The sequence below is a fragment of the Cynoglossus semilaevis genome, unplaced genomic scaffold (assembly GCF_000523025.1).
Source record: "Cynoglossus semilaevis isolate Cse_v1.0 unplaced genomic scaffold, Cse_v1.0 scaffold1507, whole genome shotgun sequence".
Taxonomy (NCBI): Eukaryota; Metazoa; Chordata; class Actinopteri; order Pleuronectiformes; family Cynoglossidae; genus Cynoglossus; species Cynoglossus semilaevis.
The window spans coordinates 23,752-44,851 of NW_007585114.1; the positions used below are offsets into that span (position 1 = coordinate 23,752).

Here is a 21,100-nt window from a genome sequence, read left to right on the forward strand (position 1 = left end):
CAACACTACTGCTTACGTGAACTTTACCACAAGAAATCAAAATTGGGTAAAACCGTATTGGAGAGCTGTTTGCAAAACCCATTCAATTCAAATTTCAAAAATCCATGATGTAACGGGGGGCGTAATGTATCTAAATAAATACAATTTTAAAAAGTTATCTGGTTTGAACAGTTAAGAAATAACAATCTGGTATTGGTACAAAACAACTCACCGTGTGGTCTTGCTCTGCTGAGACCTGGTGTCATCATGAAATGAGACATGATGTCACTTGTGCTGGAGCTGGTGATGTTCCCCCGCTGAAAGAACACTGAACCACTGGACCTGCTGGCTGCCAACACAGTGCTCTGGTCTCTGAATGGGATGAGTCTGAAGGGGCCTTTACCCAAGACTACACACAGGAGGCTGAGTTAGTACAGTACTCATGAGTTAGTACAGTACTCATGTCATGTAGTGGCATGCACATGATTTGAAGGTCTGTTTCTTTGAGCTGGACCAAACTGAGATTTGCCCAACATTATTTCAACCCATTGACAAAAGTATGAAATATGTCAATGAAATCAAGCTATACAGACTATAAAGATAAAGTAGAACTGGGAAAGTATTAGTAAGTATCATACCTTTATTGTAGTATTCACAGTCATATGCTGCAGAGAGAAGAGGGAGAGGTTTTAATGTGCTCTATAAAGTATTTTTAACTATTAGGTGTCAGATTTGTCATGGTCTCCATTTGTGAAAGTAAGACAAAGTCAACAATCTTGAATCAGAGAAGTAACCCAAACTTGTCTTTGTTTTTCTCTCTTTACCCCTGCTGCCTGACTTACGACAAAGAGATGGAGAACGCCAGTCCACAGGAACGCCCTGATGACAGCAGCGCTGGGCATAGGCTGCCACACTGGTGCAGAAACACTCACAGTCACCTCCTCGACTGCAGGCACAAGTGTCTGATAGGCAGTTCATGTAGAACCAGGTAACATCCACCTGAACATGGAAATAGACTTAGAAATACTGTATTCACAGAGCAACCAGCTGGACATAGAGGTTTGTGTTGGTCAATAACATACCACTAGGTGGCAGGCCTGAAAGACCTCACTAAGCAGGACTGCACACTGTCGCTTTGCAAAGGGTTCTCTGAGTGGACTGAGGCTGCAGGGATGTCTGATGTCTGCACTGTTTACACACTGAACACACACAAACACACACACACAGGTACAGAAACATCCGGTTACATGTTTTAGAAGAGATTTTAGCATCCGTACTACATGTACTATGAAAAAAAGAAATAATATATAAAATATAATAAATAAAAATAAAATAAAGCTACAGACTAATTTAACTTCTTTATTTTAAAAAAGGTTTGTATAACAAATCACATTTTATATTGTTGCTGTTGATGCAGCATTTCTGTCAGTATCTACATGTCATCCATTTGTGTTGCAGGAAAAATGATGATTAAACAAGAAGAAACAGTCAGTGATAAACAAACGTCACCTCTGCTGCGGTCCAGCTGCTGCCAAACTCTTGGGAAGTGGGAGAATCAATGTTGTCAGGCGTCCGCATTTCGTTTACTGTCTTCATGTCAAAGTTCCCACACAGACCACTCAGCTTCCCCTGAACACATTATAAACATCTTTCATTTATACACAGTATTGTCGTTAAAACACAGAACCTCACCGTCATTTTCCGTCTGCAAAAATGAATTAACTATACTGAAGGATGACTTCACTGGGTTAACCGCCACTAGAGGGGGCTGCATCATGTGAAATGGACAAACCACCTTCAGATGAACTGAAAACTTCAATTAGGAGTTCGTTATTACTAGAAAGGTTTGTTCTAAAATTTATATCACACTTAAGAGACTCCACAACAAAGTCATAATAAGTACATTTTCTGTCTTTTTAGTGTTGACTTACTTGTTATCTTTTTTTCTTACAACAATAATTTGTGCACATTGCAAATATTCCAAAATACTAATTTTACAAATGATACAGATTTAGGTCTCAATTGTCAATAAAGATTAATGTTCACAATATATATAAATATATATACAATATTAATTAACTGTTAACAGTGGAGGAAGGCAGAACCAACCTGCCAGCGAGGTCCAACCTGGACATGGACTGTGGTCTTACGGTCCCAGAGGACAGTGATGTCCTCATCAGGGAAGTGAATCACTGTAAAGTATCCAGCTGGCCAGATGAACATCCTGTGCTTCTTGTCAATCACACTCGATGGATTCTACATTTGAAAAAATGCCATTTTGAATTTAAACAACAGCTTAACACAGATGGCCATATGTTAGAATTATATTTAAATCAGTTCTTACAGGGTTTCCATTGTCTTCATCTATAGCTATAGAAGACTGTCCAACAGTGACCACCAGTGATTTCCTGCAGATGAATCCACTCTCAAAACAGTTGATGTTCTCAGCTGTAACGCTGAGCGGCATACCCTCACTGCTCTGAGGGAACATAGTCAGAGAAAACATTACAAATAAGAATAACTTCACTAAAATGTTATGAACAACATTTCAAGAAACCAATTCTGTCCACTTTCCTACTCCTTAACATCCTAAGACACCACTTCACCAGAATGTATTATAATCAATTTTTTATAAACAATTATTCAAAATTGTGGATTTAATATAATACATTGCAGATGGTGTCTTTTAAAAAAATACTGATGAATGAAATGCAACACAACCTCACACACACCATCTTTTATTAACCAGAATGACACCTGAACAAAATTAAAGAAAACATATTCACTTCCACAACAATGAGTCTTTCAGTTCTTTGACTATATTTAAATACTTACAATACCTTCACAAGAAAGACTTTGCATGCTCCAACGTAGTCAAATAAGAGGCCGTCGAACGTCCTGTAGTGGCGATCACCGTAAGCCGTACACATGGACGGACAGGGTCGAAACACACATTGGAACGTCCCGTGTTGGCAGACACTACAAAGAGAGCAAAGTCTGAGCAATTTACTATCAATGTGTTCCCACTTTTACACTTTTAATGACCTTCTTTGATCATGTGCCTCAGGTTTACATGAGGCAGATAATTGGCCGGGGAACTGTCAAAAGACTGAATGACTTCTCGCTATTACAGCTGTCATCTGGAGCTTCTTCTCTGTTTATTGCCTGGAGAAGAATTGGAACGATAAGAAAAAGACTGAAATGACTGCAGGAGTGTTTCCTTTCAGCAGTCATGAAGAGAAAAAGTGAATGATTGAGTCAAACAAGGCCTCTCTCTGTTTCCAGGCACAGTTATAACAGAGATTTACAGATATCAGATTGTCACATTCTCAAAACACATTGCACAAAGGCAAGAATCTGATGTTTGACATCTAAACTTTTCTGACTTTATCTGTATATTTGTATTAATGTAGTCAGAGATCACAAAGGCAGAATACAGAAAAAAACAGTTAATGATAAACATACCAGTCATGGCAGGGAGCGGAGACCCTGTCTCCTGGGTAATACTCCTTTCCCTTCCATAAACAAGGGCAGGCCACCGGTTCGAAGCACTCGTCCCCATGTCTCAGCAGACTGGTTATCAAACATATAAAAACACTTTAGCTGTGGTTCAGACCTGTTTGTTTTCCTCTTAATTGTAATGAACTACTGAATGCTTTGACCACCACATGGTAAAGACGTGAGAATGACTTGTGACACGCGAATGCTCAATCAAGTTTTTTTTCTTTTGTTTCCATGTGCAGTATATGACATCCTGTCAGGTATGGTAAAAAGGCAGGACAGCAGACGATAAACTGCATTCCAACTGTATACGGAAGTTATAGTTGAGCTGGTCAGAACCAGAACCAGAACGAGAAGAAACTCCAAGTGAAGAGTTATATGTGGACTAACCAAAGTTGTATAGTCTTACTGATCGTCTCCTCCATGTTACAGATGACAACCCACTTCAAGTGCCTTAAATGTTTATATAATAAAGGCTGTGTCCTTTTAGCACTGTGCTGAATGAGCAGATTACTGTTGGCATTTTAAGAGATAAAAGGCTGGCAGTCGCATAAGAGAAAAGCAGATACCCAGTGGAGAGTGGGCTGGGGGGATGGAGGGGCTGAACTTTTACAATGACCTCCTTTGCAATGTCACATCCTGAGACATATTTCCAGACATATAGGGAGATTCAAAACCATCTACTGTTTGAAGTAGGCAGACACTACAGAGACGCAAATGTTTAAATCAAAACCCTGTCAATAAGGTACTAGAAAGATACTTGCAGAGAGGTCTGATGGTTTGATGTCAGTGAGTGACTGGTAAGGACAACTGTCTCACTTGTTGGTACATGAGAAAACCAGACAATTAGGATTCTCAGAGACAGAGAGAAAGAAAAAAGTCTTTGACTGGACCCTCCATTTGCTTCCCACTCCGTGACACAAAGCAGATAAGTATCTTGTAATATTCAGGGCCGAGCTCTGTCATCTGGCAAGGCTGCGGACAATGGAGTGACATCCTGAATGGCTCTGCCATAAAACTCCAGGTTCACCTGAGTAGAGTTACACCCCAGATAAAACGGTGTTAACAGCTGCCTTTATCCCCCCGCCAAGCTGCGGTATGGATTACTCTGATCAAAGATTCAACAATCACTCTTTCTCCCGACCACTGTGCTCATCACGAACAAAACATCTCATAAACACAGCTATCATTGTGACCTCAGTCTCATCCACTGATGTAAAAGTGAGTGTGGAGGAAGCTGGATGTGCTGTGATGTGGTGACTCGTGACCAGGCAACACAGATGCTTCCACACATCCTGCAGTTCACCTGGATTCATGCCAAGTTATGCAGGATTGTTAAAGACCAGGTTAAATAAGACATCAGGTAGGAAGAGCAAAGTTGAATGACTACACAGGCCACGTTTGTTTCTTTTGAACATTGTAAGGGTTGTTTTCTATGTTTTACTTAATATGTCTCAGAGACGCAATACAGAACTCTGACACCAATTTATCACAGACTGAGTTACACTGATTTACAAGAAGAGAATTACAGTAGAACTAGATGGAGTCCAACCGTATACATCTTCAATGTGTATATGAGAAGATGGATGGTTTGAATAGTGAAACCATCACTCTTCAGAGGAGGTGGCTTAAGAAAACCACCCCTCGGCCACCTATTGTACAATGTTGTCCTGAGTTCATTCCCAGAAACCTCAGCCTTTGCACAGCAAACAACACAGTGAGACAGTATTCAGCCACTCTGAGGTCAAATACCAGAAACCGTCAGAAACCAAGAGAGTACAGACAGACAGTTGCCTTTACTTTACTGCTACTGACGCTCCCCATGTGACCTTTTCAAAAGATCGTCCACTGAACCATGTGGCAGTCACTAACACTAATGTTGCTCTGGGTTATTGGTGGGGTGAAGCAGGATAAATGAGACTCCTTTGTGCTTATGTTCACCACAGAATTACTTCATAAACTATTAAGTTTCAGGCGGTTATTAAGCACGGCCAGGCATTCTGGAGATCAGCTCCGGAATTTACATGGAGCTCGTCATCGCAAAAGGTCACGCTGCTTAATTTGGTAACAGGGATTAAATAAATCACACCAGTGAGATCTTTGTAGGGGAGACAGGGTGGATTGTACCATGAAGGATCTCTGCCCCCACTGACCTTCTATTCTCTGAGTCACATTTTATGATGTCAGATGATACACAGCACTGAGCAACAGCACGGAAACGTCAAACTGGTGCTATTTATAGAACAAGTTACTTTGGTCTAGGAGTATGTTTCAGTAAATTATTAGCATTCCATCCTTTAATTGTAACCATTCATACATTTAATTACATTTTCAATTCACACCACATATGATACAATTTAAATCCAACATAATTTCATTATGGTTACAAAAAGAATGGAGACGAAACCATCTCCACCTCTTTTGAACTAACCTTCAACGCAATGACACTCAATTTGGTAGTGTCATTGCTATGGTTTTTATTAATGGTCTTGGCTAGATATTAAATCCCCTCAGATTAGTCAGAGTCTTGTCTTAAATCATCTTAACACTTTCTCACATTCTCCTAAATCTTGGAAAAGGGATTGCTGCAATAGGAGCACTTTGAAACAGTGATACAGTTGCCTTATCAAACAACATTCAGACTTTTACTGTTTGTTGTTGTTTCACTAAATTCTTTTTATAATTTGTCAAATTTAATCTTCAAATCAAAGCTTTTTTCTCTGTTATAAGGGGACCTTTTAAAGTTTTTTTTTAATAACATAAGAGTTATTGATGGAGAACAAGCATTCATACAGTGAAACAGGAGATGACTGCTGTCAGTTCTGGTGCACCAGCATTACATAAAGATATATAATCTGCTCACATAAAGTGTCAAAATCTTGGGTGTCCAAAGCGTCCCGTTTGTTAATTCCATAATCAGGGTGTCACCTGTGGTTGTGGTTACAAATTGAAACCACTTAACCCACTTTTTAGGTTAAAAGCCAATGAGATTAGAGGAATCGGATGACGCTAATCTCTGCACTGTTTTTGTTTGACTGCAGATGATACAAACTGTTTTTGAAGTTTGTTTTTTTATTATTGCCTGATTAAACATCTACTAAGGAACAGGTCATGCATAGAGAGGTTTTCATAAGAGCAGTCATACTTTAAAATCAGCATAAAAAACTGCCACTCACCCAGGGGGGCAGGTACATCCAGCTACACAGGGCTCATGTGTTGAGCAGGTGAGGTTGAGCAGATACGACTCACAGGTGAGCTCACAGGCCACGCCCCTTCCTGACAGGAAGCCGTCTTCTCCCTCTGAGCAGTCCTGGTAAAGCTGACCAGCTGGACACAACCTGTCTGCAGGAGACAAAGAGGGAATCACAAGTGAAGAATATGCTGCTTATGATGTTTTCTAGATTTTGATTTTTAACTTTTTGTTAAAAAATAATATTAATATTTATTGTTAAAACTATAAAGTTTTGCTATGTAAGTGGACTTCACAGTTTTAAAATTGACGTAAAGATCATTCTTTAAAAAAAAAGAAGCAACCCTTTAACAAGGAAAAACAGAGCAAACAAAGAATCTAAACTCTTCTTTTAGATGGTTTCAATTTGATGGTTTTATTCACAATGAGTGATGCTACCTACCACTGTTCGTGGTCTGAGACACAAGTTTACCATTCAGACAGAGTCTGTCGGAGGAAACAGAGAGAAGCTGGGGTAATGAAATGAAATGCAGCAGTGATCACACAAGTAATTATCCAATTAATAAAGAAAGATTAAGGATGGAGTTTTATCTTACTGAACACCAGCTGATGTCATGATCACATCTCCTGGTTCATAATCTGCTCCCAGGAAGCTGCATGGACATTCACTCCTAAAAGGTTTTAAAAGTGAAGATTTCTTTTATTAGTGACTCAGTAGGAGTAAAAGTCTTAGTAGATATGACACAGGTAAAGAGGTTATAATTAAGTAGAAAATGAATATTTTTTTAAAGATGAACTGATAACGCAAAACATTTTAATAACATAATCCCATAAAAAGGCTGAGAGACTTTGTAACATATAGGCCAGTGGCACACATCGCTCTCTGTACTACAAATTCTTTCTCACTGGTTATCAGATATCTGCGTCGTTTGCAGCCCGAATGGGAATGAAAGGGGGGTTTCACAGTGAATTCCTCGATGTAACCCTATCACATAGTAAGTAAGGCACAGCACCACACTAGGATGTAAAAAACCTGGGACATTTAAGAGGAATTAAGCGTCACATCTTCTCGGGCGCAGCAGCCTGAAAGGGGGAGCACAATTACCAAGGCCCTCCGTCTGGCTCTGTCTGTCATGACTGCAGGAAAAATACAGCTCCCTCCACTTAAAGGCTGACCTAAACTTCACAGCAGATACAAATATCACTTTGAGAGGATTTGTTTGGTCCAGTGCCTTACAAGCTTCAAAACCTCACAGAGCAGCCTGGCTGTCAGAGCTGGAGCTGCTCCCACACTGAGCAGGAACACATTCAATCCTTCCTTTGTAATGTAATGTAAATATGGTACTAAAATAACTAATTAAACTAATTATTTGAACAAAAGATTGAATGCATAAAAGTACAATATTAAATAAAAAACAATAGTGTTACATTTATAATCTGCTAATGCTGATAAAAGCTTTAGTTTTATATGTGTTTGTTTTGGCTTTTAACGTATTCTTAAAACTAATTCTCCCTAGCTTTACCTTTGCACACAGGTGTGTGTGCGGTGGCTGTAGAATGATCCCTGAGGGCAGACGCAGCCCTCCTCACACTCCTCCCCACAGTGCTGCGGCACGGAGAGGGCAGAGCAGCGGCTCTGGCAGGATGATACACAGGTGCCATACTGCATGTTGGCAGGACAGGTGACGGCTGCAGTGACAGACAGTGACTTTTTCATGATCTAAGTGTAAAAAATAACCTGTTTAATATATAATGATAACCAATGCCACAGGAAGTCTCTTACATCCTCTTCATAACATTACATCACTGTCTGGCGTCTAACTTCTTAAAGGTTGCTGCAGCAACACTGATATATATTTTTTTACATTTCCTGACATTCATATTCCCAGCCATTGAGTTTGTGCATAAGGAAAAGCAGCAGCTAGAGTAGAACACATATGTTTTTGGTTTAAAGGACAAATCAATACCAACACCCAGCACCACAAATATTTAGCTTTGTGGCAAAATATGTCAAATTTAGAAATGTTACGTTGATGTTACATAAAGATGAACAACAATAATGGCATATATATATTTAAAACAAAAAAGCATATAACTGATCAGTGCTTTGTGATTAAAAATCAAATACATAATAATCTAATAAAAAGTCATTGTTTTTACAAATATGATAGAAAAATCTATAAATAAATTAACATAAAACATTTTTAAAACACTTTAATTTTCCATCTTGGGATCAATAAAGTCTGTCTGTCTATAACCTCCAAGTCCATTTGTCAAATCTTTAGCTTTTCAGTAATTACTCACCACAGTCGGACACATGAGATCGAAAGTCGACGATCACAGAAAATCTGCGACAGTTTCGAGCGTAATGGGCCAACGCAGAGCAAAGGCATGGTGTCCCGCACTTACAGGTGTCAGAGCGACACTGCTGATGAAAAGGTGCCGGACTGAGGAACTCATGACAGGCAGAGAACAGATCCTGGTTCAAGATGTCACACATCCCTGAGGCATAGGTTACTGAGCAGAGAGACATCACATGACAGGTGACATACAGTGTACGTACAGCACAGGAGAGGTCAAAGGTCTTGACCCCTGCCTTTTTTAATGTTTTAACCAGAAAATACAAAAGACTGTTGTGCGTGAATATTTAGTTAACAGTTCTGAGTGTGTTAAAAACATCAGAGATGAAACTGACCGGCCTGTTGATGTGTGTCACATGGGTCAAGCTGAGGTGAACTCAAGCTGTTTGAACAGGCTGATGAGACTCTCCAAGCATTTCCAAAGAGCTGAGGAGTGCTCTCTATCATTCCTGATGGAGATCTGCCAGAGGACGCACGAGTTGATGCAAAATTAACTGCTTAATAATAAAGATGATTCTCAATACCCTCAACAAAATTACCTTTTTTTAAACTGTTAAAACAGTCACCAGAAAAAACAGGTAATATGCTTTTCTAAACTGTGTAAAACTTCATTTTAAGACCCCCGACAACCCCAATTTAACCCATCGATATCGAATATATAGTATCAACTCTGATCATTTTAAACAGAGGTCATTTCTCAATGTGAGTTCAATTCGCTTTGCAGCAGCTTTGACTCACTGACGGTGATGTATATCCATTTACAGCTGTTAGACAACATCCGCACTTTACAGCAGCCCATTAGGATACGGTGCAGCACAGTTCGTATTCCACTCACAGTAAATTCCTTTGTTCAAGTGGTGTGCTCAGTTGGGTGCTCATCTGGTCCACCTTAAAAAGCTGACCAGAGATCAGGGCTTTTGATGTGGAGCCGCTTGACCAGTGTGAATTACAGACAAAGTGTGTGTGAAAACGAGAGAAAAGCCTTTCAGCATCACCTCCCTCTCTGCCTCCGTAACCGTAGCATGCTCTCTACTCTCATTATGGGAGGGTGTGTTAACAGGGTGGTTACAGGTCGGCCGAAACACACTTACAGGAAATCATCTTGAATGTTTCCATTAAATGTGCCGCACAACCCCACGGTGTCATCCTTCCAACGCTCATCTGCCTGCAAGTACAGACGAAAGTCCTTCCAGCTGTACTGCAGACGCAGGCCAAATGTTGTCTTCACCTGGAGGAACATGGAGGACAACTCCTGGACAAGGAAGACGTCTGTGGGTAGATATACAGACATGGTGGTGAGGATTAACTTGGGTTTTGGTCTGCAAACTTTCATTAAGAAAATGTTAAAGAACACAGGTCTTAACACAGCTGGGTAACCCTGCTGGCAGTAAACAGGACTCAGAAGTGACAATACAACTTCAAGCCGTTCTATGGCTATAAACATGCTCAAAATATAGTTACAGGTGCCATGTAACAAAAAGTACCACCCTCTTTTGGAGGCTAATTTTTTCCTTTTTTTTATTAATGTCAATTGTCATTACACTGACTAACGACCTCCAACATTTTCATTTTGTTAACAAATCTTACATTATAGTCACTCTAAAGTAAAAAGGGATAAACTGGATGGTAAACTCAGTGATGTGTCAATTCTAATAATACAATAAGTTGAATAACAGGTATTCTTGCTGTCATTTTTTACCTGAACAGCAGTTGTATAAAAACTAATACCTGATTGGTTAACAGAATGACTGACAGGTGCATGTATGTGAAACCAGACTTGTACTGCTGCGTTTGTTTTTAATCCCTCGAGGGACCAAAATATCAGATCATTCTCACACAGCACTCAGCACAAAATATACAAAAGGTTGTGGAAGACATCACAAGAGTGACACAGTCGTGAAAAGTGATGTGAAAAGAAGGAATACTCAGAGGAAAGACATTTAGCGTAGAACACAATGCATTAAGTATTGGGAAGATTTTTGTTCATCGGCGGAGCCGTCACTCAATCTGTTTCAGCCATGACCTGCAGAGTGATGAGAAGAAGTGGGGCACTTAAAGTGAACAATGGTAGTAGTTGATAAGAGCTTTTTACCGTCAGAATAGGGCAGAGAGATGCGGTACTGTCCGGCCATGAAGACCTCCCCAACATGACTCAGTGTTATCTCGGATTTCGGATCCTCATCAACCACCAGGTTGACTGATTGGATACAGGCCCCATCTAGATTCTGAAAATGAGGGGAGATGGCTCGATAAAAATCATACTCTCTTCCCAGACAACAGGACTCACAGAAAGAGTCAAATGATGAGAAGCATGAATTACGAGGGAAATACAAAGACATTCTGGACTGACAAGAGCTTGTGTGTGTTTGCTGAAGCACTGTGCTGCAAAAGTAGAGGGGGGAAAAGATTGTGTTTACAAGAAAAAGTAATTAAATAAAATAAACAGTCATTAAAGAAATGTCCTGGATGAACTCAGTTAGTTGTGCGAAGGATCATCAAATGGGGTTTTGCAGTTTCTTGTTTGTTTTAATGAATTCAGATCCAACAGGAATTTGCTAATATAAAAAATTTAGAACCAAAAACACAATGATGTACTTAAAGCTAAGATCTAAAAACATGAAACACATTTCACATGTGAACTCAAGTCCATCACTTTTCTTAAACTATAGCTGTTTCCTCTGCCTCATCTCTGACAGTAATTGACCCATCTCTGTGAATAGGTTTCTTTCATAAGTGACAGAACCCTGCACCTGCAAAGTGTCTGGCACCCACCAACCCACCCCATCGACCACCTCCACCTCCACCTCAACTCTTCCCATCACTCTTCTCCTCTTTTCACATAACCTCCCTCTGTTCACGTCTTCCTCCCCTCCTGAGCCTCTCTTCACCTGTAGCTTAACTATAAAGCCGCTACAGCTCCGTCTGTCAGTCAGTCCAGCCAGATAAGGTCATTCTGTTCACTTGGCTGTCAGAGGACTCCGCTCTGATGAGTGGGACATCTTACAGTATATCTTACATCTCTGGTTTAGATTTGGAGAGAGAAAGAAGAAGAGGAGCCTGTGTGTTGTCTTGCCACTGAGTGTGACACAATACGTTTGATTCCTGGCATGGGTGTAGATCAAATGACCAAAACGCAACAAGAATTACAAAACACATAAATTATGATTTAATCTGCAAAACAACCACAAATGCATTAATGTATGAAGCTGCTCAGGAAGAAGAAGCATGAAGGTTGAAAAACAGTTGAAATCTGTTATTAAATCTAACTCACTGCTCCACAGGGGGAATTCTGGATGGTGATTGTGAACCTTCCTGAGTTTCGACTCTTGGCAAGAACGTACTGACATGTTGCAGGGAAGGTGAAGAGCCGTCCGTCAAAGGACTGGAAATACATGTCCCCAGTAACAGAGCACTCTCCTGAGGTGAAAAAGACCAATATTTTTCTTGCTTATTCAAATAAAAAAAATGTTTTATTTCACAATAATTCCCGCTGAACCATATATACATATAACTTTTCAGCTCTAATTTCCAGGTATGTCCAAAAAAGTAAAATGTTTTTTGTGCACAAACCTGGGCAGCTGTGGTCAGTACAGTTCCACATTCCACCGACACATGTACTAAAAGAAAAAGACAGAAACATTCACAGGTGGCTCTGGGGAACTGCAAGGCTCCAGCTAATGAGCGAGTTTACTGACAGAAACTGGACACACTCAGGTGGTCAGATCAGAGGAGATTAAAAGGATTGCATGAGCCCTGCCGGTGTGTGTGTGTGCCGTTGGGGTTTACTTAAGGTCCAAAGACATTGTGACAATGGGTTTAGGGGTAATAGGAAGAAAATGAGCATTTTATAGACAACAAAGATTAAAAGCTGCTCACCAGTTGTTGCATTCCTCCTGCAAAGTTTGTCCAGAGGGATAAAACATCCCATGGTACTCACAAGGACAGTCAGAGGGCGTTACGCACCTTCCATCCTCATAGATTAGGCCTGTGAAAGAACAACACTTTCATAATATCTGGAGTTGTGATCTCGGTCAAATATTTAATTAAGATATGCTGTGAAATATGAAGTTGTGAACGAACCATCTGGGCAGTAGCAGCCATCTAAGCAGGTCAGCTTACTGTCTATACATGTTCGCTCCAGGCTGCAGGAGTCAGGACAGCAGCTGATGCACTCTCTGTACTGTAGACCAGCAGGACACTGCTTCTCTGGTCACAAATATGAAAGTAAAACATAAATGTGAGAACCTCAAGTGCAGAAAAGGACATGTGAAGCATGACTGTAACCGCTTAAAGACACCTGACCTCAGTCTAATAAAAAGCATGTTTTTAAACGAATCTTTGGGCCCTCTTACCATCTCATATTGTCCTGATTGTCTGACCCAGAGAAAGGAGACAGGGCAAGAATAGAATAGGTCCTAAGACTGGTCTCAGAGGCACTGAGCAAGTTTGCCAAGTGGAATCTGAGACAATTTTGTTTGCAATAATGCTAAAAGTCTTGTATGAGAAACGAGGATCTAATCAGAGCAACAGGCTTTTAACTGCTGTGGGACAAAGTTTTATCAAAAAGACTGGAGGAACTTACCACACTGAGGAATGTGATGCCTCCAGTCGTGCAGTGTGTGGTCAGCGTGGGCACAGGCCCGGGCGTACTCAGTAAACACCTGGCAGACAGCATCACCACTGGGATTCGACCTTAACAGAGTAACAAATAAAGAGGAACACAATGACATGAGCTGGGCCGCTTTGTATTTTCTAGGCCAGACACACTAGAGGTGACCAGAGTAAACACTGAACAGCTGGACATCTTATCTGCTGATGAATAAACTTGGGTTCTGTGAAAGGTGAAAACTGTTCCTTGAAAAAACTCTTGTGTGACTCAGTCAGTAAATGTGCCCAGTCCAGGTGATCTGATAAGGTAAATTTGTTTCTCAACACAAGAATCTCTCGACTTTGGTGCTACAGCCTGAGTTGTTGAAGCAGATTGCTGAGGCTAATGTTTCACTTCAGAGAGAAGGCATTTTAAGGATCATGGACCTGAGCCACTGAGATAGACAAATGAGAGGCCACTGAGTGCTCACCGTCTCCTCTGTAGTTGAGGACACTGAGTCAGGGAAGTAAAAAAAAATGCAAACAAGTCATACTTTAAAAAAAAAAAATGAGGAAGAGTTCAAATGAATCTTACATGCACAGGTCATTAGAGCAGCTGGCCATGTAGGACAGTGGACTGACAAAGTCATGGCAGCTCTGAAAGGGTGGATCCAGCAGCATTGCACATACTTCTTTTACCTTCTGCAACAATACAAATGTGTTTTTCTATTAAAGCTCACATGTTTGAAAAAGGATTTACACTTTGGTAAATGTATTTAGAGAATGTCTTATGTTATAAGAAGTCATTTTCAATCACTTTACCAGTAAAACTTGAGCAGAAACTGCAGAGCAGGGTGAAGAAAATCCAGGGGGCACCGTGGAACACTGGGACTGGTGTGGCTCCGTCTCCAGCCAGCTATTACCAAACAGTTCAATTTCATTTGTCAGCACACCTTGGTTGGACAGAAGACAGAGAGTTTAAAAAACAAGAGGTTTAACTTACATCCAGCAGTATTTGTATTTACTTTATAATTTCTGATTTAACATAAAAAATGACCTAAAATTACGTACACAACAAAGTCCTTTGAAATTACTCTTTTAGGTGGAGCACAACGTTGTTAGTAAGAGGTATTTTCTTGTCAAACAGTTCATAGAGAAGGCTAAATTATTGGGTGTTTTAATGATTTATCGCATATTGTAAAAAAATAGAGAGAGAGAGATTTGTTTTTGTCAGTGGTGCTAGATATACTTTATATTGTGAGGATATGTTGTACATATTGTTATTTGTATTGTTATAAAAACAACAACAGCTAAATGTGAACATCATGTTAGAGGGAATATATACTACTTTATTCTAATTGTCTTGAGAGCTTTGGAATATGGACAAAAAAAAGATCATACCATAGCTCGTCTTCAGGTCATCTTGGACGTCTGCATTGAAATTTCCACACATGCCACAGGTTCTGCCCACAAACTCTGGGCTGAGCTTGATGTAGACAGAACCGCTGCCTCCGTCCCAGGCCAGTGTGAAGCCTTGATGCTGTGTCACTAGAACGTACTGTGAGATTTGCTCCAGCTGCAGGTCATGGATGTGATGAGGCAGCTGCAATCTGCCGCCAGAGACAAAATAACTGACTTTACACATTAAGTCATCTTTCAATTAACACACATAATGTGTATAGAGTAGATTCATTTGTAAATAAAACTATTTCCGAGTTTTCCATCACAAACCTTTGGCCTTTAAAGGTCACATTGTTTGAGTAAAGCCTGACCTCTCCCTCCCATGGGAGGAAGAGGCTGACAGATCGTTGGCAAGTGTAGGGAGTAGAACCACATTCTGGATCATTATGGACCTGCAGACAGGAACACCCAACATGAAAGGGGAATTAAAGAGCCAATTAAATGCTAAAAAAAATGTAATACACCTTGTATTATTGGCATTTAATATTTATAACCATACAGATTTCTATAAGCTTCACTTTTCACAGTGGAATTGAATCAGTTAATCCAGGATCTTGGAACAAAGCCGTTCTATTTGTATCTATTTGTATATTGTATATTGTATATTGTATCTCTTTGTCCTACAGAAAGACAAAACAATTTTATCCCTTTGTCCTACAGAAAGACAAAACAATTTGCTTTGATTTTTGTGATCATTATCATGGTATTATACAGTTCTATCTATCTATCTATTTAAAGACTCTTCATTAAGTCATCTTTTTTGTCAAGAGAATTTTTTACACAGCTGTAAATAAACGTAATGCCTGGTGATCAAATTAAGATCAAATTAAGGAAGAAAGGAGAAAAAAGTTTTAATAAACTATTGAATATAACATCGACCCTATAAGTAAACCTCAAACCTCAGTTGGTTTTAAAAAGAATTCTGGAGGAGAATGTTGGTTAGGCTTCATAAATTAAAAAAATTAAAAAACTTTTTGTTTCAGTTTTTCTCCAAAAGATAGTGCCTGTTTTCAGAGGAACAAAGTCCCAGTCTGTTGCAGAAGCTAAGCATAGTAGATAATTGCAGTATTTGATGGTAATTGACTCTAATAACCAAATAGTTTTCACTAATCTTTAGAGCAATTCTTTTCCTCAGGCTAAGATGGTTTCACATTTTTGGAGCAGGAGTTCAACCTTTCCTCAACTGCACTGAAACAGACATTGAAATGAGACCCTCAGTGCAGCTTTGTTCAACAAGGTATAGTTTTTTTCTGATATTGAAGACTGACTTGAACAACGACGTTGGCCTGGCTAGTGTCCTCACAGTCCTTCAGCAGTGTGTACGTGCAACGGCCAGGGAAGAAGTAGTAAAGGCCATCAAAGGTCTCAAAGTTGTACTGAGCCCAGGACCTGCAGGTCATCTCCCTTTCAAATCCTGGGTTTGGGACTAAAAAGGAAGACATGGACAAAAAGGGAGACATTTCTCATCTCACTGGTTTATCAACAACCAAATGACAGACATTGTTCTTGTCCTTTCTTGAGAAAAGAAGAACCTCTCATGCGGGGATTCACCTGTCTGACATCTTCGCCCCGTGGCCTGATACAAACTGCAGTCACAAGACTCAGACTGAACACATTGTCCTCCATTCAGGCAGGGAAATGTGCATGAGTCTGTTAGGATAAGAACAACTGTCAAAGACCACCACACACCATGATATAATGTATGTAGATATCTTCAAGTTGAGACATAATGAAGATTTTTGATCTGTGTTAATTAATATTGGAAATTCAACTAAAACCGTTTTTTTTTTTTTAACAATTTGATGAAAAAATGGTTCCTCAAATATCTTGTAAAGTTGCATTTACCAGCATTTGCTATTTAGGATCCACTACAACCTACTAATTTACGCTGGAAACCACTGACTCAGATGACCCACTTTGCAAATCATCAAGTCTCATCTTTAAGCAGAAGTTGCCATCTGTCTCATCTGTCAGGTCGTGGAGCTCTACCAAATGTTCCAGTCAGTGAACGCACCACCAAACACCAAACCATGGCTCCCTATCCTGCAGTAACACCATCTGCTCAGTGGGCTTACAGGTTGTCTGCCCACTCAGCCATGTCCCACACACACAGGTACGGGTCGATAATGAGGTTTATGGGTAGGGGTGGAGGGGAAACGGGATGATATATAAAAGCTACTTCCCTGCTGTTCATCCAAAAAACAAAGGGTTCAATTGTCGTACACTTAAAAATGAACTGACTTATTTACTTACCTTTGGGTTATTGTGCAAATTGAGTCAGACATGTTATCCAAAACCACAAAGAGAGGAGTTTGTAGATTTAAACTGAGAGCTTATCCATTAATCATTTTTACGTGACCTCTTACAAATTGCCCATTGATGGTCAGCTACAAAGGAAAGTGCTAAATTTCAGACCTTAAAGGATGTTGATTTAATGAATGAATGATGATGAATGATGTCCTCAGGCCAGTATCTTATAAACTCTATTTGGCTACACTTCTAATGGAATATGCATTTACCCCCTACAAGAAGTTTATGAACTATCATGGTAGCGGATACTAAAAATAACAACCTAAAGAAAACATATGTAAACATTCAATTTCTAAAACAAACTAATATTAAAACAGTTAATTCTGTACTGCATAGTTTTAACTACTGAAAGAAGTTCTCCATCGTATCTGTATCAATGATGATTGATTAAACCACATTTCAGCAATAATTTATCCTGCATATTAATAGTTTTAAACTCACCTGAACCCCTGCGCAAAGACATCTTCACGACTTCCTTTCCCTGTTTGTTGAGAAGCAGTGTATCTACTTGTTGCTCCTCTGCAGACATTGTCTCACTGGATGAGGTGTAGTTTGAAGATTGTGAGTTGTTCGACGAGCTGATCGGAGTTTGCGAGGTGGTCTTGGACGGATGTTCAGGAAATACAGACGAGGATGATTGACTGTGTGTGAGTTTGTGTGATGACTGGTTTAAACCTCCCATGACTGTTGTTGGGCTTTGCTGTGTTGAGGTTGAGGACGATTGATACGTTTTCATTGTGCCACCTGCTGGATGGTCAGAAAACGTTTTTAGAATAGGTTTTAGGATTGGAGGTTTATTGATATGTGGTGATTGGCTGACTGGTACTGTTGCTCTTGATGGTTTGTTGACTGATGCTGTGGTTTTATCTGATTGGCTCACTAGTGCAGTGCTTCTTGATGGTTCACTGGTTGGTGTTGTCCACACTGATGTCTGGCTAATTGGTGTTGTAGCAGTTGGTGTTTGCTTTACTGGTTTTCTAGTAGTTGGTGATTGGCTTGTGGGTGTTTTGTTTGTTGGTGACAGATTGACTGGTGTAGTTGATGTTTGTGATTGGAAAGATTCCGTTGTGGTTGTTTGGGAATTCCTAGTTGTTGACTGACTGGATGGTATTGTATTTGTGGGTAAATAACTAGAAATTAGTAATTGGCTGTCTTTTATTGTGGCTGCTGGTGATTGACTTGGGGTTGATGATTGCCTGGTTGCAGTGGTCGATGACAGTGATTGGATGGCATGATTTCCTGCTTCTCTCACAGGGGTTCTTAAGTTGCTCATTAGTAACACACTTGTGCTTTCCATAAAGTTTTTTGACGATGATGTGCTTGATGATTGGCTGGCTGCATCATTTGCTGATGAGCTGACTGGTGTCATGGTGGATGTTGTTTGGCTTCTTGGTGATGATTGAAGGATGTGTTTGCTGGTAGGCGATGCATCACTTGGAGAGTTTCTGGGGTCTTCATTATTTTCTAAGGTTGTTTTAGGGACAGAAGTTACAGTTTGTGATTGGGTTAGTGTTGCTGTGCTCGATGTTGACTGACGAGTCACTGTACTGGCTGATGTTGTGGAAGTTGATGATTGACTGGAGACTTCTGTCCTTCTTGGTGACTTGTGACTTGTGCTAACTTGTGTGTGTACAGGTGACGGCTTGGTCGATGTGGTAGCAGTGTGCAGTTTGCTGGGAGGTGTTATGTTGCCTGATGATACTGCTCTGGATTGCATTTGACTAGAGTTTACTGAATTTCCATGTGTCTGGTTAAAGTTGAGAGTCCATGAAGAAGTTAAGGTCCTCTCTGTGCTTGAGGACGTCAGTTTGTACGTGGCAGTCCAGCTGACCACTGGGTGTTTGGAGGAAGATGTGTTGTTTTCTAGCCCAGCAGATGTTTGTTGGAGGTCCTACAAAGAAAGAAAGAAAGAGCACTTGTAGAATTTATTCTATCCATTCACTTATGCTACATTATGCTACAGCTGTAACCTAGATGATATCATATTTATTTTTATTTAAAAACAGGATTATTGAGCAGGTGTAGGGGACTGTGTTTAATCTGTTTGCTGCTTACTTGATACATACATTTTAAAGAAATCTGAATAAAACACAGTAAATAAAATAAAGTTTACTAACCCTCGCTTAACAAGGAAATATTCATTCCCAGTTTTGCAGTTCTTTGAGTAAACAAAATTCTTCTTTGTGAGACAGAAACAAAGCATTGGAAAATATGAGGAAACCTGTCATCCAACCTACACTAATGGCCTACACTAATGGCTCCTCTGTGACTTTCTAACACAGTTTTCCCATCCAGGTGTAAAACCTCCACCTCACCCCACCCAACTTTCCTTGACAGAGCATTTCTCCGCCTTGCCCTCCTCTGTAATCAGAATTGTTAGATATTGATTGTTAAGTATGGTATAGCAGTAAATTAAGGGTTATTTTAGTGTTGATGATGTGTTGGGGTATTAAAAACCTGTGTGACAATGAACTTTACAAAATCAATCAATATCAGTATGACATTGGAAGATGAGGAGATTAAACTTAAGTTTGCAATGTAATTGATTGATTGATTGTTTGGTTATTTTTTAGTTCCAAGCTTCTCCGTATATCTTGAATGTGATTGCTCTGTCAGAGCTAAAGAAAAAAAAAAGTCAATACACTCAAATTGATTGTGGCTTTGACAAAGGAACATAAAACAACACAACAGATACGGTATATCCCTACAGGGACCCCTACAAATTTGGGTGTGAGGGAGCAAAAACCTTAGCAAATAAAGTATACATGTTAGAAGAGAACCTTGAAGTTTACTGTGTTTATCTTACTGTGTCATCTGTATACATGGTGGAGGGAAGGCCTCATGGGAAAGATGGTTTGGTACACAAAAGATGTCTAAGTACAGTTTATTAAAGCTATTAAATTTAAATTTATTTTGAAATGATTGCTTTCCCATTGTTCCCACAAAAGTGTAGTGGTGTGATACAGAAGGTTTCCCTATTTTAGATTTGTGTTTTGGTATTAGTGATTTTTTGGGGGGCGGGGGGGCCATCTTTGGCAGTGCGTTTACTGCCTGAAGCAACTCCATCAGCACCAGTGCTCAATGCAACCGCCTACCTGCACTCCCTGGGAAGCGGTGTCCCATTTCTGCTGCTTTATACTGCTTCTCCCGCTGCTGGGACAGAGAGAACAAGGAAAGGTTTGTTCTTGCCACAGATTCCCCCCACAACACACATATGACACCACAAACCCCACAACCCCACCATCATTCAGGAGTCAACCAAACCAACACATGAAATTTAAATGAACACAGTCTGCATCACAACATAATATTGAAAAGAAATTTAAAATAAATCAATCAAGTTAGGCCAAAAGCCCAGACTGTGACCTCAATGTTAGTAATCTGTGAGTAAGATATTATAGGCTATCTATAAATTATATTTTGTTTTTGATGGGATGTTTTTGAAGTACAATTATTAGACTGTACCTGTATCTGTAGAATCTGACTGAAACATTGTTAGTCACAATCAATAAAAACTGGGCTCCAACAAAAGACATGAGAACAATGATTTTAAAATCCTCACCTACTACCAACATACATGAATTTGGAGCAGACAAAGATGATTTTAAAATCCTCACCTACTTTAAATGGCAATATTCTCTCAGAAGGGGGTGCTCAATTTGTGGGAAGTCACCTATATTGTGTCCCACTATGTTTCCCAAGTCAACATACA

The 21,100-nt window shown here is 39.9% G+C and overlaps 1 protein-coding gene across 3 annotated transcripts in view; it reads right to left on the bottom strand.

The window, feature by feature from the left end:
- otog (otogelin) overlaps positions 1–21,100 on the bottom strand; it is a 37,257-nt gene that overhangs the window by 13,326 nt on the left and 2,831 nt on the right. For 2 of the 3 annotated variants that reach the window (XM_025053637.1, XM_017030759.2), the window contains 30 exons: positions 20,484–20,541; positions 17,830–19,279; positions 16,630–16,728; positions 16,347–16,504; positions 15,349–15,470; positions 15,019–15,227; positions 14,440–14,570; positions 14,213–14,319; positions 13,613–13,722; positions 13,111–13,236; positions 12,907–13,015; positions 12,601–12,647; positions 12,302–12,447; positions 11,123–11,255; positions 10,122–10,299; positions 9,366–9,490; positions 8,975–9,187; positions 8,194–8,359; positions 7,267–7,341; positions 7,113–7,156; positions 6,657–6,822; positions 3,445–3,552; positions 2,820–2,958; positions 2,324–2,458; positions 2,089–2,235; positions 1,489–1,608; positions 1,062–1,178; positions 822–978; positions 618–644; positions 212–388 (listed from right to left, as the gene is read on the bottom strand). In XM_025053637.1, the coding sequence (XP_024909405.1) occupies positions 212–388; positions 618–644; positions 822–978; positions 1,062–1,178; positions 1,489–1,608; positions 2,089–2,235; positions 2,324–2,458; positions 2,820–2,958; positions 3,445–3,552; positions 6,657–6,822; positions 7,113–7,156; positions 7,267–7,341; positions 8,194–8,359; positions 8,975–9,187; positions 9,366–9,490; positions 10,122–10,299; positions 11,123–11,255; positions 12,302–12,447; positions 12,601–12,647; positions 12,907–13,015; positions 13,111–13,236; positions 13,613–13,722; positions 14,213–14,319; positions 14,440–14,570; positions 15,019–15,227; positions 15,349–15,470; positions 16,347–16,504; positions 16,630–16,728; positions 17,830–19,279; positions 20,484–20,541 (5,099 nt within the window). The remainder of the gene's footprint in view (positions 1–211; positions 389–617; positions 645–821; positions 979–1,061; positions 1,179–1,488; positions 1,609–2,088; positions 2,236–2,323; positions 2,459–2,819; positions 2,959–3,444; positions 3,553–6,656; positions 6,823–7,112; positions 7,157–7,266; positions 7,342–8,193; positions 8,360–8,974; positions 9,188–9,365; positions 9,491–10,121; positions 10,300–11,122; positions 11,256–12,301; positions 12,448–12,600; positions 12,648–12,906; positions 13,016–13,110; positions 13,237–13,612; positions 13,723–14,212; positions 14,320–14,439; positions 14,571–15,018; positions 15,228–15,348; positions 15,471–16,346; positions 16,505–16,629; positions 16,729–17,829; positions 19,280–20,483; positions 20,542–21,100) is intronic. The other variant, XM_025053638.1, reaches the window with a different exon arrangement.